Source organism: Ammodytes marinus, assembly GCF_949987685.1.
Source record: "Ammodytes marinus genome assembly, chromosome: 11".
Classification (NCBI taxonomy): Eukaryota; Metazoa; Chordata; class Actinopteri; order Uranoscopiformes; family Ammodytidae; genus Ammodytes; species Ammodytes marinus.
The window spans coordinates 5,618,839-5,636,338 of record NC_137215.1 but is presented as its reverse complement, the minus strand read 5'-3'; the positions used below and the strand labels follow the sequence as shown (position 1 = coordinate 5,636,338).

General features: G+C 41.0%; 1 protein-coding gene across 1 annotated transcript in view; it reads left to right on the top strand.

Moving 5' to 3' along the window:
• The window catches only part of loxl4 (lysyl oxidase-like 4), a 37,750-nt gene extending 21,658 nt beyond the window's left edge, over positions 1–16,092 (top strand). The window contains exons 9-16 of the mRNA XM_080036899.1: positions 5,431–5,585; positions 6,058–6,225; positions 7,398–7,560; positions 8,022–8,265; positions 10,165–10,280; positions 10,829–10,965; positions 14,106–14,217; positions 14,958–16,092. Of these exons, the coding sequence (XP_079893025.1) occupies positions 5,431–5,585; positions 6,058–6,225; positions 7,398–7,560; positions 8,022–8,265; positions 10,165–10,280; positions 10,829–10,965; positions 14,106–14,217; positions 14,958–15,028 (1,166 nt within the window). The 3' untranslated portion in view covers positions 15,029–16,092. The remainder of the gene's footprint in view (positions 1–5,430; positions 5,586–6,057; positions 6,226–7,397; positions 7,561–8,021; positions 8,266–10,164; positions 10,281–10,828; positions 10,966–14,105; positions 14,218–14,957) is intronic.
• The last annotated feature ends 1,408 nt before the right edge of the window (positions 16,093–17,500 follow it).

Here is a 17,500-nt window from a genome sequence, read left to right as displayed (position 1 = left end):
AATCCAGTTTGGAGCTTGGCACTATAGCTAAAGTTATTATTATTTCCATTTTCTAGCTTCATGCAGTTTCATGCTTTTATGGCAAAATGCACGGTTTTTGTCACTGTCTGCTGGACTTGAAGGCATTCTTTTCGCAACAACTTTTGAGTGGAGATTCCGGAAAACTCCACATGTAATCTTCTTGTTTTGAGTCTGCAATGTTGAATGTGTTTATCACGAGTCATGGTATTCCAGAAAGACAGGGAGGCTTTTCCAGTGTTTCGCTTATCTGAGACGCCGCACCCGTCTGCCCCAACTGATCAGATAATGTGTGTGTGTGTGTGTGTGTGTGTGTGTGTGTGTGTGTGTGTGTGTGTGGCTGACTGTGTGTGTGTGTGAGTGTGTGTGTATGTGTGTGTTAACTTGTTACCTGGCTTGTTAAGGTAACAAGTTTGTTGATTGCGGTATCTCCAGCTGTGTGAGTCCTCTGCGCTAGGGCTAGTGGCTGCCCACACACACACACACACACACACACACACACACACACACACACACACACACACACACACACACACACACACACACACACACACACACACACCAACATGTAATACTATAAGCCAGGGTGGTTGACATTGGCATATGTTAGCCAAATCCACAGACATAATCTTCTTCAAGTGGTCTTTTTGCTGCGATTTTTAAATTTCATGCTCGGGTGATGCAGAGATTCTCAGTCAGTCTCCAGCTGGGCCGGTGGTGTCCCCACCCATAGGAGCTGTGAGAACGGCTTCCCCCATGGAGCCTCAGACTGGGGTGTAGCCTCTAATCCAGCTGATCAAGTTGAAATGTGGGTTTAAAAAAGGTTGTCTGCTGGTTTAGCTGGTCGGTTGATTATATAAGAATGGTTTTGCATGTTTTAGATTAGTCCCTGTGACTTTTTAACCTCTTCCTGTAAATTGGGTTTTCTGAAGATGATGTCATTATGCTTCTTTGAGGAATCATAATCTGGTTTAGTTGGCTCCTCTAAAAGGACTTATATTGCACCAGTCTTAAAGTCTGGTTTTCTTTGGCACCTTTGGTCTTTTGGTCGTGCTGAAGGTTAATCATAGTTCAAACAGTCTGAGGTGAAGATGTCTCCAATTTTGAGCAAGGGACAAAACCGCTTTTTATTGGGGCGGCTGTGGCGAAGCTGGTAGGGCGGTCGTCCACTCGGTTGCAGGGTCGGTGGTTCGATCCCCCCTCTCCCCGCCACATGTCAAAGTGTCCATGGGCAAGACACTGAACCCCAAATTGCTTCCGATAGTTAGCTTGCACACTGCGTGGTAGCTGCTACTATCGGTGTATGAATGTGTGTGTGATTGGTTGAATGTGTTACAAAACAATGTAAAGTGCTTTGGGTCTGTGAAAAAACAGGGAAAAGTGCTATATAAGTGGAGTCCATTTACCAATTTGTACCCTGAATTGGGCCGATAAACATACTTCACTTACATACAGTAGCCTATATGTACATCTTTTCTCTCAAACACAGCTTTTTTTCGGACCCTAACTTACACTTACACTGTACATACACACTAGCAATGCAAGAACATTAACTTCAAAGTGCCCTCTCAGCTTCACTTCTATAACATGCTGCCTGTTAGACATTTTTACTGTGACATATAATTTTCCATGTGCACGAAGGCCACATAAACACAGGCCTATATATGTCGTTGGAAAAGGCCAGAATTAGACTCTTTGATAGAGAAAAACCCTCACCGAGAGAGACGTCCTGAGAGAGAGTGAATTGTGAAATGTTGAAGTCGTGCCTTTACAGTTATTTTCTCTTTAAGGTGAAGCAATGCAGGTTAATAGGGTTACATTGTTAACTTCTGGATATCAATATGAAACTTTGCCAGTTGAGAACTAACATAAAAAACAATATTTTGAAATGATCACAATTTCTTAGAAAAGTTTGAATACATATTGAAGCATTTAAAAAAACGAATGTATCATTAAATATGGTTGTATAGGAGAAATATACGGACGCAAACAGACAAGTATGGACCTTTTATTTATACTGAAAAAAGTCATGGATGCAAAATAGCCAAAAATCTCAAAATTGACCAGTGCCTCAAAAAACAATGTTCTTGCCTGTTAAATCCCCACCCTGAATCCCTATCTAAAAAGCATCAGCATTTTGAGATAGACAGTCGACATTACGCTCATGCACACTTGCTCTCTGTCAGCACGCGAGAACAATAATCTTCAGGATTCCTGTCAACTCATTCAGAGTCAGAAGTGTGAAGCAACAGGACCGCACAGGAGAGCGCTCAATTACGTACGATGATCATACGAGATACTGGGATGAAAGTTGTTTTCAAATGGCTGGTTGGATATAGAGGGCTGAAGACAATCTGCCAGTCACAGATTCTGGCTCTGAATGTGGTATCACTCATCAGATTTGTTAAAACACTTGCGTACACCTATCCGACTACCTGCAGGTAGAGAATAGAGGCACGCACTTAAAGTCAAAGTGGAGTCAGCGATTCTGGAGAACGCTTGTTGACGAAATCACTTGTTGTCAAAATCAGTGAATATCTCCTCTCGATCTGCTACCTGTCTGTACTGTGTGTGTGTGTGTGTGCTAAAGAGAGCCCAGGCTGTGTACTGTATTAACACCAGATTATTTTTTATTCAGCAGCTCTGAGATCCTGTTGACAAAAGGACACATGTCTTTGATGCTGGTTGGCGTCGACCATCTAACAGCCCACAGGCAGACAGAGCTATTTACAAACGTACATGATTTTAGCGCTTGGCCAAAGACACAGACCTATCTGATGACAGAGCGTTGGAGCTAGCAGGCGTCCCAGGGGGAAAGAAAAACACTACACACACTACATTAATGTGCCTTAAACGGGAGGGTAATTTCAGACAGGCAAAGAACAGGGTTTCCCTTGCAAACCTCAGAGCTAACCAACTATTTGCGCTATTCTCAACAGGAATTTGACCCGATGTTAGACTGTTTCCATCCCTTTAAGTACATTTTTCTAATCTGGCCAAATGAACCAATGCACCTGCCAATTCTGATTATATGGTGATCAAGCTCTGGCTGTTCCTTGTACTGGTGGAGATGTATGGAGCTGGGCATCGAAGAAGTTTCATTTGACTTGGATGTTTTTCACAGAAATATGAATTGAAAGCTTGGTTGCGGTGAACACAGATGAACAATAAAACAAAAGCTCAGCCCAAGTTTAACATGTGGAGACAGTCCACTGAATTTGTGTCTGGGAGCAAACTCATTTATTTTTTCAATTATTGTAACTTTGGACACTAATATGTCTTACAAATAAAAAGATTTCCAATCAGGCATATTTTTATATTTATTAAAACATTTCTCATATATTTATTTAAGTTGTACAAGAAATTGTCGTTTAAATGTAAGTAATCAACTGGCAAAGTGTCATGATGTTATCTCTAAGTTAAAAGCATTACCCCATTCACCTGCAGTGTCTTAAGTTATGCCTCAGTGATCACTTCTAGAGATGCATCTGTTTTTAATCTTCGACATCCATTCAAGTTCACGGTTTAATCATTTGGGGAAATGGAATAGCGCTTTTGTAACATATTTTCTTCAAGTTCGTTTTTAGAACGTCCATCTGCCAACGTTCTAAGTCCCATCATCATCACGTTTATCGTCACCATCAGCGAGTCAAAATTACAGGGAGCGCGTTTCTATTTCCTTTCTCGACCAACATTGTTATTTTACTGTGTAATTTTGCCCCGTGAGATCCATATACATACTGTGTACGTACATGAGGGGGCGCATGTGTGTTTGTGTGTATGTTAAAGTGTGTGTGGCCACTTTTCTTGGAATTTATTTTTAGGGGTTTTCGCGGATTTCCCAAACTTAGGTTTTAAATACAGCATGTCAGCGATCGTTTTGACCGAGTGGGCCCCATGTTTCACTTGATAACTTAAACAGTGGGAGTTTGAAACCTAGTTTGTGGCCTTCTTTACCATGTAGATAGAGGGGTAAAAGTGGTTTTAGATGTGTCTTTTTGGTACGTATGAACCCACGCATTGGTGACCAGTATGGAAGCAGCAGGCCTACAATCTACCCAAACCAACACAAAGTCAGATTGGGTTTGACAGGAATCTGGTTCTCACCATCTCAGCCATCTTTGTTTTTGCACTTTTTTCATGGTTTTTCTCTCTTTCTTCCCCCAGTTCATGTGGCTTCGGTTGTGTGTATATTTCAATGCAACCTCATTCCCAAGTTTGCTGTTGGTGTGTCTTTTTGTTTTACAGCCCCTGTAAACCCAAATCCACAAAATCCTTCTGACTATGTGATTTGGGGAGTTTGTTGCATGATAGTAAAGCATCTGAAAAGAGTTGGGCATTGTTTATCAATCCAAATTAAAGATATTGTCATTTAAATGTAATCAACTTTAGAGAAATTGTTGTTGTTGGTTTGGATGAGGCGGGCTATGCTCTGGTTCTTATGACACAGTATTTTGAACCAATCACGGCCGTTTCCATGCCCTAACGTTCTATAAAAACAATGACTGTCAGAATGGAGACAGTTTGATACGGCCACGCCCATAGAGTCCTGTCAAACTGTAAAACTAGCTGCTAGCTGCCATTAGCTTTCACCTCATTTTCGGCATTTTTCCAACACCTCTTTGTCTATGTTCTTTAGAGATTATCTTGGTTTTAGGCGGCAAACAAATTCTAGCAAAAGTCTTTTGTTTTGCTGTCAAACTGTAGACTTGGCATCGTTTGTTCACCCAGGGTGGCGCACTACACACTATGTTGTTGTCGTGCCAACAGAATGCTGGTAATGAGGTGTGACAGATCCCCTCAGTAGATGTTGGTTGGTGCTTCGTTCTTACTGCTTGTCTTAGAGGAGCATTTTGTCATGACGGATAGGAACTTTTCATTGTTGGTTAGGCAATGTTTGATGTAGAAGGAATACAGAGCCTTGTGTGTGTGTGTGTGTGTGTGTGTGTGTGTGTGTGTTTTCTCCTTTGCGTGATAAAGTCTGAAAAATGCTATAAGGGGGGTAGAATCACCTAGAGGAAAGAGGGGCCGACCAGTAACCATGAGGTCTCTGGTTCGATCCCCGGCACCGGACAGCAGGGTGTTAGTAGTACAACTAGTAGTGGCTGGTATTACATCTACGGTGCCCACTATTTCTACCATTGTGTCATTGAGCAAGACACTTAACCCCAAACTGCTCCAGGGGCTCTGGACTATGGCTGACCCTGCGCTCTGACCCCCTCTGAAGTGTGGTAACTTGAGAGGGGATATCCGAAACGACGAATTTCAATGTACCTTGTGTACATTTACAAATAAAGAAACTTAACTTAATTTATAAATGTGAAACAAATCTTTTGAAAGTTTGCTAAAAGAAGAAAATAAAATGCAAATGAGGTGTGTTTCTTTAAATCATCTCCTCCCCCCTCTCTCCAGGTACGGGACCCATCCATATGAACAGCGTCCAGTGCCAGGGGTCGGAGCGCTCCATACTCGACTGCTACTTCCAGGAGGTGCAACCCTGGACCTTCAAACACAGCCAGGACGCCTCAGTGCGCTGCAACGTCCCCAAGACTGGCATAGAGAACATGGTACGAGAACAACACCATCAAAATACATACAATTTTTGAATGGCTTGTAAATATTCGACTATTGTATACATTTATATAATTTGGTGAACATAATATAGGTGATAATAGCTGATCAATTTAAATACGATAATTATAAGCAGTTGAATTAGGGATGGGGATTAATACGCTTTGGTTTCCTCCTGCTCCTTTTCAGACACATACGATCAATTCATTTATATATATTGTTTATTACACTTTATTATTATTTTTGTTTTGTGTATTTGTATGCTGCGTCTCACTCGCTTTTGATGTAATGTTTTGTTCGAAATAAAGAAGAAATTAAGATAAGATAACATGCACTTTAATGTTCCACAGAAGACTAACACCCTTGCTGCAGCCATATGGAATACAGACATATAAAACATTCAATGATTGTTCAGCTTTCATGGATAATGAACCACCCATTTCATCCCCTGATTTTGTCTGCTTCCAGGTGCGTCTAGCGGGGGGCAGGGTGCACTCAGAGGGGCGTGTGGAGGTGTTGATGGAGGTCGGGGGTCGTAAGCGCTGGGGCTCCGTGTGCAGTGAGAACTGGGGCATCAACGAGGCCATGGTGGTCTGCAGACAGCTGGGCCTGGGCTTTGCAGCTAGCGCACATCAGGTAACGACACTACATCCATCATTTAGTTCAGTTTTGATTCCACATACACACATTATAAAAGCACACAGTGATAAAACATATATACGGTACATGTGTGGGTGCAAACTTGGCCATAACTGGTAGACAAATTGGTTGCAGCAAACATGTCATTTTGATCTCTGATTGTAGTACCATTGCTTAACCCATTTAGACCAGATGATGTCATAGTTTTTAAGACACATGACCAAAATGAAATACATGATTAGCTCAAATACACATGTCAGGGCTCCAGGGTTGACCTGTTTTGGGTGCCTTCATATCTAGTGCACATCAGGTAACAACTCAACATCCATTAGTTTAGTTCAGTTTAGTTTTTGACATGGTGACACTGCAGCAAACTTGTCATTCTGATCCCTGACTGTACCACCCCTTGACCCATTCAGACCGGTTGCATCCTTTGTGAGCATGTCATTGTTTAGAAGACATACGATCGTTTCAATGCAATGTGTGGAAGGCAGTTTTTATTTCTTTTTCTTTTTTGTTGTTTATTGATTCTTGAAAATATTAATGGGCAAAGACAATGATTTACAATTGTACAGGTTTGCAGTTAAACAGTTATTTTATATTTTTCATATAGATAAAGAATGTAGTAAACGTTGACTTTCTGTGCCACTTTTTAAGGTTTTGTGAGGTTGTTTTGTTTTGAATCAATTCTTCAAAAAATAGCTTTTGCTTCAAAGTCTGATCATCAGTGTCTGAAGTCAGGGGGCATTGTTTATTGAAGGAACAATGTAGCACCACCTCTAAACTAATTAGTGTCATTTTAAAGTGTACACACAGGCATCATTCCATCAAGATTTGTCAAAAATCTCATCAGTGGTGTCAAAGTTATTGATAAACTTATGTTTAAACAGCTAAAAACATGGCTGCCGATCCATAGTTACAGCCCCTGTGTTCCCTTTGGTTGACAATGACCTATGATAGTAACAATGAGCTATTATACTGTCCTGTCTTTAATTTATTCGCTTTGGAAATGTATCTGCCTGTATTTGTTCTATGTTTTTGTGATCTCTTAAAAATGTGATTGCTAATGTCTAATCTTGATGTATTTTGTGCCCCTGTAAAGCACTTTGATTGGCCTTGTGTCTGAATTGTGGTATAGATATAAACTTGCCTTGTCTTGCCTTCAACAGGAGACCTGGTACTGGACCGGCGACCCAAATGCAGCTGAATTGATCCTGAGTGGGTCTCACTGTGTCGGCACGGAGCTTTCCATTCAACAGTGTCGTCGTAACAACCACCTCCACTGTCCCAGAGGAGGGGGAACCAAGGCCGCGGGGGTCACCTGCTCAGAGAGTGAGAACGGCCATCTTATCTCAGTTAACACTAGTGTAACACGGACCGAACTTTGAATAAAAACAACAACATTAACCTTCAACGCACATTTAAAAAAAAATCAAGATCCTCATCTTACTTTTCGAACAAAATGAATGCTTAGTGTGTGTCTGGCCTCTCCGGTGGACATCTAGCTGCTAATGGCCCTATTCAAGCAGCTTCACTCTTGTGGTGCACTTTGAGGTGTGCATATAAATGAAAAGTATTACCTCCCATTGCCAGGTTTACGTTTTCAGGTTCCCTATAAGCATTGGGTTTAAATCCAAAATATTGGTAAACTACCTGTACCTGTACCTGAACACAGAGTTAAACCGGTAACACCTACTACTGCGGCAGCTATATACTCCCACACTTCTCTGGTTCTAAATCTGTTTGAATCATAACATAACCCCCCCCCCCCCCCCCCCTCCCCCTCTCCCCAGCTGCCCCAGACCTGGTCCTAGATGCTCAGCTGGTCCAGGAGACGGCCTACCTGGAGGACCGGCCTCTGCACCTGCTGACCTGCGCTAACGAGGAGAACTGTCTGTCCTCGTCGGCCGCTCGTATGAACTGGCCCTACGGTCACCGCCGCCTGCTGCGCTTCTCCTCTCGCATCATGAACCTGGGACGCTCCGACTTCAGACCCAAGGCGAGCAGAGACAGCTGGACATGGCACCAGTGTCACAGGTAACACATGGGCTATCCGTGGATATTTGTATGTACCTTGTTATTTGTGTTTTTCTTTTGTTTATTTTTGGTGGCTTTTAAAATTGCTACGAGTATTTTTTTTAAATATTTCTGAAACAATCTAGTTTTTCCTCTGATGATCATAAATTACATGTAACAGCAAACGAGACCATCAGTGAAAAGAATGCTATTTTTATATAGTTTTTCTTAATGCCTTTGTCATGGGTACGCTCATCCAGGAACTACAGCAGGCGTATTAAAAACACTACCACTTTTGTCCAAAGTGAAAGTTCCTCGAAGCCCCTTTGAGAACTGGCTGGAGACAGCGTTTGAAAATAAGCACTCACAGTTAACTGTGGTTTATTTACAGAGTCCTGTCCGTCAATTAATGAGCATTATCCCAAACATAAATATATAAATGAATAAAAGTAGGTGTTACATAGCTCTGGTGTGTGTGTACGTTGTTGGCAATGGAAAGAACCGCTTATAACTGACTATTTGTAGGATGTCGTGGTTGTGCTACTTGTTATTTTAAGTAATTTAGGGGAAAAACTGCGGTTTGGAATGTCCTGAATATAGAGGTGACGAGCAGTGGTTTATAGAGGCTGTCAAAAATATTCAAACAAATACCTGTATTAAAAAATAGCGTCCAAATTGCCTGTACGTGCTTCAATGACATAGTTGCTGCCTCCATAGTTGAGTAATTTGAGTTATATTTAATTTAATTGCGTTCAATTGCTACCAGGAAAGAAAAACATGCTGACTCGTGCCAGTTGCGCATATGATTTTACGAAAGGGTTCGGCAGGTAGCATGCAACATGTGCATTTAACACAAGAGCCTTTGTCTGTCAATGGGCCCCAGCTGTATTCTGTCCATTAGTTTTTACATAGGTGACATATTGTGCTCAGGGCTTCTCTTAACACCTCTCAGTTTGATCGGTCGCTAAGTTAGTTTCTTGTCAGATGACGTGAGCCCTTTAAGACCTGTCGTCATGACAGCATAAGGAGTCACTTCAACATGCCCACAGTCTATAGGCTGTGTGAGATTTGTCCAAGTACATTATGTCAGAAAAGTTCTATGAAAACAATGATTGTTGCCATGGAGAAATGTTAATACGTACGGCGACGCCCACACAGTCTTGTCAAACGGTTAGAAAAAATAGTGTTATAATTTTTATGCACATTTATTTTCAATCCAGTTTTTTAAGATATCCAACTTTGATATCATTTATTGATTTCTTACTATTTTCGGCTACGCTTCCAGAGGCTTTAACACATCCTACTCTACCACTCGGTTTGATCGGATCTAGAACTTAGTTTCTTGTCATATGACGAGAGCACTTTAAAACCTGTCGTCAAGGAGACATCTGAACAAGCCCACAGTCTTGGCTGTTAGTTACGGGTGGCCTTGAAACAGTGTTGTCATCCCTCCAGATACATTAGCTTTCCCTTCATTACGTGTGTGTGCAAATGACGGTTGAACCAAATCCAGTTACCGCGGGTCGGGGTGTGATACAAGGGACAGTTTAGTGGCAAACACACACACACACACGGTCAGGTCGGCCTCAGTTTGTTACAACAACACATCAGAAGCCTATGGATGTGTATGTGTGTTTTCAAAGCCCTCCATTCACTGCAGAATGAGTAAACAGCGCAACCAAGCCCCGCTGCTGCTAAAGCAAGCTACTGTGAGAGGTGTGACGGTGACACCCTCGCTCATGTTCAAGCAGTGAGGTCATTAGGCTACAGAGCCATAGGGAGCCAGTGTTCAAGTTCAACGTAAATGCACACACTCATAGACGCACACAAGGCACACACACACACACACACACACACACACACACACACACAGGCCTACACACTCTCACCTGGACTCTTTTTCTTCCCCTGTGTTCCCAGGCACTACCACAGCATCGAGGTGTTCACACATTACGACCTGCTGACGCTGAACGGGACGCGGGTTGCCGAGGGACACAAGGCCAGTTTCTGTCTGGAGGACACGTACTGCCCTGAGGGTAAACGCTCAACACTGTTAACACGTCCCGGGCCACTGCTGCTTCCAATTAGTGACAGGAAATTAATATCAATATCTGAGCTATGGCTGTTTTGAAAATATATTAAAAAAAAAATTGTTTAATGTATTGGATCACTGCTGTTGTTCTCTCCGTTTATTTGTATTGTCATGGTTGAAATAAATAATAATACGAAAAAAGCAGCGTTAATATGTAGTCAAAGGCCATGTCGACACTTATAGCGGGGATCTTCATAGCCTGTTCTTTTTCTGTGCAATTTGGACTTTTGTCAGCACACAAATGGACATTAAAAGAGGAGCATGTATCAGTGTATAAAACAATTCAGGAAGCTCAAGGCACTTAAAATAACAATGATTGTCAAACAATTAATAATAATATCAATAATAATTATTGATAATAATGTACGTGTGTGTGTGTGTGTGTGTGTGTGTGTGTGTGTGTGTGTGTGTGTGTGTGTGTGTGTGTGTGTGTGTGTGTGTGTGTGTGTGTGTGTGTGTGTGTGTGTGTGTCTGTCTGTGTGTGTGTTACAGGACTGCAGAAGCGGTTCTCCTGCTACAACATGGGCGATCAGGGTATTTCAGTGGGCTGCTGGGACACGTATCGCCACGATATCGACTGTCAGTGGGTGGATGTGACCGACGTACGGCCAGGAGACTACATCTTCCAGGTCTGACATCAGTTTACTTCTCTCACTTCTCCTTTTTTTTTGCAATTTTTGTACAATTCAATGTACAGTATATTCTCTCCTTGTGACAACATTCAAACATGGTTAACTTTGTGTTTGAGGAAATATTTTGACATTTTGTGAAATGTGCATATTTTAGTTTTTTTGTACAGTTTAAAGAAATAATACTATGCTAATTGGTGGACTTTACAAGATCTGTTGGGTTGATTTGGTCTGTGGCTAGTACAACACTAAACACACACACACACACACACACACACACACACACACACACACACACACACACACACACACACACACACACGCACACACAGGCACACACACACACACACACACACACACACACACACACACACACACACACACAAATATATATTAATTTACATATCTATATATGCAGCAGGCCTCCGATCCCATACTGCCAATTACGTCCCAACTATGTAACTCATTGTCTGTTAATTACTTCTGGTTCTTCCCCCGTCTGTCTGAGAGGTCACACTCAGTCATTTGTCATGACACTTCTCTACTCTCAATGGAAGACACATTTATTTAATTTACTCGTAACAGACACAGCACACACACACACACACACACACACACACACACACACACACACACACACACACACACACACACACACACACACACATATATATACAAACGCCTGTGCCAAGCTGACTGGATGTATTTCAAGCATGTTGAACGGGCTACAATTATAAAGTAGTTGCACTGCTACAGCTAAATGTGGAGGCGGAAAGCAGGAATGAATGATAGAGAAGGATAGAAATGAGAAACTGCTGGATTTGAGAAGCTCAGGGTCATATGAGGAGAAGAGCTCTAAAGGAACAAAACCAATTCTAAGCCTCCAACGAGGAACATTTAAATGTTTACGAAACAGTCTCCTTTTTCCTCTGATGATCATAAATGACCTGTAACAGCAAACGAAAAACTGTTATTATAAATGCCTTGGGTCCGATCTCCCGGGAACTTAGACAAAATTATTTACAGCAGGCAGACCAGAACATCCTGTGTTTATGAACGGTACTCAATCAAAGCTTCCTTTTGCTTCACTTGTATCGACATATTACCATTATTAATCTGACATCATCACAATACATTACCTCATCGAAATGCACCTGCGGACCCTCTGTCACTCTGTGCCTAAACAAATGCACACAACCCCGGCACGCACTAGCAAAGATCTGTAGGTCAACACTACTGCTTTTGTCCAAAGGGGGCGCTAGAATCAACCTAAAACTGAAAGCTCCTCATAGCCACTTTAACTTAGAAAAGAAGTGATGGATAAAAGGAAAATGGAAAAGTACAGTACAGATGACGCCTGACTCTTCTGACGGTGGGCTTTTTACAGAACTGTTTAGCAGCAGGCCTATCCACTTGCCCTTGAACCGCCCAGTGTTAATTAATGAAACGCACCAATTACAGACAGACGTTAACTATCACCTCCCTTTACTCAAACTAGCGGCATGTCCCCCTTACATTAGGAACGGCTAATTTGCCTTCTGCCCTGTTTTTATTTTTACTGACACTTTCTCAACTGAGCAACACATTCAAAGCAGCCCCTCTCTTTCATACACTCCTTTATCCAACGCTGTAATTTTAGCCTTAAAAAAAATAAAGAGAAGACTTTTTGTTCATTCACTAAGTTTTTTTACGTTTTTCCCCCTGTTTTTAAAAATACTTTGCGTTTTTTTCTGTCCCCCCCTGAAGCTGTTTTGTAACATGTATTTAAAACTGGGTGTAGCTAGTTTACAGAGCATGCTATTACAGTAAATGACTTCTCTCAGTGTTATCACCGGAGCAGATTAAGAGAATGGTTGTATCAGCAAGTTACAGAGCTGCTGCGTGCTGCTAAATGACAGACTGTCAGTTCAGTGTATGAATGCTCTCAAAATAAGACGCTTTTCGAACATTATAAACAACCTTATGCGTATAGCTATTCTATGGCAACAGACTTTAATGAAGAACTACTTTAGACACTTAAAGGTGCCCTGAGGAACTTCCAGTTTGTGTTAACTCTTGCACCCCCTTTGGACAAAAGTGGTAGTGTTTTTACTATGTCAGCTGTTGATCCTGGGTGAGCGTACACCCATGACAAAGGCATTAAGAAAAAATATATAAAAATACCATTCTTTGCACTGATGGTCTCGTTTGCTGTTACATGTCATTTAGGATCATCAGAAAAGAAATTAGACTGTTTCAGAAATATTTAAAAGTTCATCGTAGCACCTTTAATATTGCATACTACATATATTTACTGTAGATGTATGTTGGTATGAGAGGAACAGAGCTAACACTGTTGTATACCAGAATTCCATGAATTTACGTAACCTCTTATGCAGCTAGTTATCATGTGTTGTGGGCGGACAAGTGTCTTTGTTACATGTTTTCATACAACTAATAAAGTATCTTACAATGGGCTTTCCTTAAAGATTTACATCATGTTTATTCAGTCCTTATGCTGCTGTAGAAGACAAGTGAAAATGAGCATCTGACATTTAAAGGTGGAGTCAGTGATTCTGGAGGACGCTTGTAAAAATCTTTGAATATCTCCTCATGATCCGCCACCTGTCTGTACTATGTGTGCGCTGAAAACAAAACAGCTGGTGATAATACACAAGCCTAGGCTCTGTAAACAGACAGGACTCGCCGGATACCACCTTTAAGCCCATGAGAAAAAAGTCTACAGTATAGTGCATTTAACTTTCCAACTAGGAACACTGTATATGGAAAAGTCATCCAGCATTTTATAGATGAAAATGAGATTGACTATAAAAACAATGCCAGCCACCGACTGGTGTTTAATAACAGGGCCCTCTGCCCTAACAGTTTTACATGCGACTGCTCTGTTTGGAAAAGGCTTTTTCCCAGTGTGTATGGAGAGGAGACTTTGTGTTCCTTGTTTGACCAGCTGGAGATACTGTATTAGATGAAAGTTTGAACAACAACGTAATAAATTCTCCCCGTTTACCAATAAATGCTTGTCGTTATGATGAAGTACGCAGCTGTGAGTCATAGGGGTCTGGAATATTAACGGTTGTGATATTAAATCTGTGCTTATTATTGTCCACTAAAAGTTGTGTTTGATTGTGTGTGTCTTTCAGGTGGAAATCAACCCGGCGATGGACATGGCTGAGTCCGACTTCATGAACAATGTGATGAGATGCCGGTGTAAATACGACGGCCACAGAGCGTACATGTACGGCTGTCACGCAGGTGAGGACAGACAAAAAACAAAATACCTTTCCTCTGTGTTACTTCATGTACATGGGGCGGCTGTGGCGAAGTGGGAAGGTGGTCGTCCACTGGGTGTCAGGGTCGGTGGTTCGATCCCCCGGCTCCCACCACATGTCGAAGTTTCCCTGGGCAAGATAGTTAGTTTATGCCCTGCGTGGTAGCTGCTGCTATCGGTCTATGAATGTGTGTGTGAATGTGTACATAACAGTGTAAAGCGCTTTGGGTCTGTGTAAAACCAGGGAAAAGCGCTTTATAACTGGAGTCCATTTACCATTTACATTTCTTCAGTGATAGTTCTTTTTTGAAATGTATTGAAATGTTCTGGTACAGGATGTAAAATCATCTATTCCAGACTCAAACACTCAATAACGACAAAATTAATGACTAAACTGTATAATGACATCACAACAATTTCATTAAAGCTGCTCCGAGAAACTTTCAGTTTGCACCGCATGTGTAAGTGTAAAGAAATGTTTTCTCTTTTCATACAAACATGTTCTGGGGGGGGAGCTCAGTTGGTAGGGCGTCCCCCCCCATGTGCCTCGGCCAGCAGCGGACCCAGGTTCGATTCCAGCCCGCGGTCGTTCTCTGCATGTCACTCCCCTCTCTGCCCCATTTCAACTCTGTCTCTACACTATCAATAAAGCATAAAAAAAAGCCAAAAAAAAAAAAACATGTTCTGGAGTATAACATAACGTATGTTCTTTTTTTCCTCATAGGTGATGCATACAGTGCGGAGATTGAAGACCTGTTTGAACACCAGAAGCAAATCACCAACAACTTTGTGTAGCCCGCCTCAGGGCCCAGTACACAGGCCTTGCAGTGGGGCCCAGAGACTACTCAGGGTGGGCTCAGGTCAATGGAACCTTAAGACCCACAATGACAGAGAAAACACAAAATGGCGCCTGTTTGCAAATGTGGATAAATATTCATAAGAACATCCTATCACAGCAGCAGAGACTCCATTGACAACAAGAGCGAAGCAGGTGCCAGATGTCTCCGCACTTTTTTTTTTTACTCTAGTTAAGTGAGAAGATATTGGATGCTGAATCATATGTTACAGATTTTTGTGAATGTGGAGAACTAGTAACTTAAAGGTGCTACGAGGAACTTTTTAATATTTCTGAAACATTCAAATTTTTCCTTTGATGACCATAAATGGCATGTAACAGCAAACGAGACTATCGGTGCAAAGAAGGCTATTTCATAATTTTTTTCTTTATGCCTTTGTCATGGGTACACTCACCCAGGAACAACAGCTGGTGTAGTAAACACACTAGTGCTTTTGTCCAAGAAGAAGAATGAACAAAAACTAAAAGTTCTTCGGAGCACCTTTAAGTTAGTTATTCAAAGCGTAGCCACATTAATGTTGCTTCAACTGATCCGTCACAAAGACAATTCTCAGTCCAAGAAAGAATATACGAGGAAAAGATAATATTATTGTGAGTTTACGTAACTTCTGTTGCAAAATGCTGATTTTTAAATCACATGTAGCAAAATATCCTATAACTGGCTACAGTATGTCTGCATTGTTTTACCCAAATCCTCATACTCATTGAATCATTTGTAACTTGCGCTTTTACAGTAATTCAATATCGGTGCTCTGTATTACTGTATGTCCATGTATTAACCTCTCTACATTTCTGGTGAACAGTGATGTAAAATGCATTTTTTAATTTCCTTTAACAGTTAATTTTGGAATTGTATTATTGCTTTGGGTTTTAACAAAAAAAATTCTAAAAGCGTAGTCGTGCTACAAAGGTTTGCTTGTCATCTAGAGTAGGTAAAGAAGAGGTTAAAAGGTTTTTTTTATGGAACAAAGCACTTTATCTCATAAAACAGTATTCTAGTTTTGCCCCTGTACTTTTTTTATTTTTAACTAGCCACCAAATTGACTCTTTTAGGGCGTTAATCTAAGAAATACTTTATTGTTTCAGAAAGTGAACTATACTATTTGTGTTTAGTTTTCATATGCAATGTACTATTTATGCTGTAACGTTATTTATTCATGAACATCACACACATACACAGCATGCTCAGTGCAGGGTTAGTTAGCAAGCGTTTAATTAACAGTACTGTTATTTTTTTCTTTTTTTTTTTACTTATATTTTTTTCTTTTTTTGAAATACTTAAACAGGGAGAAAAACATATTTTCATATAGTAGTTACAGGAGATACTAGAACATTCCCACGATGAATAATTGTTCTTTTAGAAAAAATATATTTTAGTTATTAAAACAACTGAAACTCTACAGGTTCCTTCTCCCAGCCTTTCTGATGGGAGAGAAAACCATCCGAACAAAACCACAGTATTGTGGCAGGCAGCAGGGTTTGGAAGAGCGTATAAAACAGGCTTTTAATTAGGTCTGTTTGGGTTAGCGTTAAGGTTAGGGTTAGGGTTAAGGTTAAGGTTAAGGTTAGGGCTATAGCATGTGCTCTATAAAGAAACACTGTGGAAATTTGACTTATGGAATTAAAGGAAAGACTAAAGGGTTACCTCGAGTTCCATCTTCAGACAAATTACACACAAAAAATCTAAGTTTCTGAGAGATTTAGTAAGGGAGCTGGTGATTGGGAGAAAGAATAAGAAAGTAAAATAGAAAAGAGAATGGATTGAAGTTTGAAGACATAGGCTACAGTTTTTACTAGCAGAGCTGCCGTTTTGTAGGCAAGCCATACAGAGACCACAAGCTACCCAACCAGAACAACATGTTTGTCTGGGAGAGGAGACAAATAAATTCCTCAATCCAAGGCTGTCCACACACACACACGCACACACGCACGCACGCACACACACACACACACACACACACACACACACACACACACACACACACACACACACACAGTAAACAGCAGTAGTGGCCTTATTTTAACTCAAGCCAGATCCTGCTTTAAAAAATACTGTATCTTTTTTATACACTTTCTTTGCTAACGTTTTTCAGCTCCCACTCCAACCAAACATAATGCAAGCAAGTCCCATTTTCTTTTACAACATTTTGAGTTAATCGTGTTGTTGCTCACCATTAATGTCTTTGGCGTATTGTCTGTGCGGTTACAAAAACTGTTACAATGTTTTTGAACTAATGGACAGTTTCCAGGACAAGTTGTGTGGAAAGTCATAAAAAAAACTTAACTGTAGACTTAATTAATTTCTTTAGCAGAGATTGTCTCCCTTTGTGATTTTGAGTTCACAAACAAAAAGGCCTAGACATCATTTGTAGCTTTTTAGGACTAACGTTTTATAACCATGCACACACGGC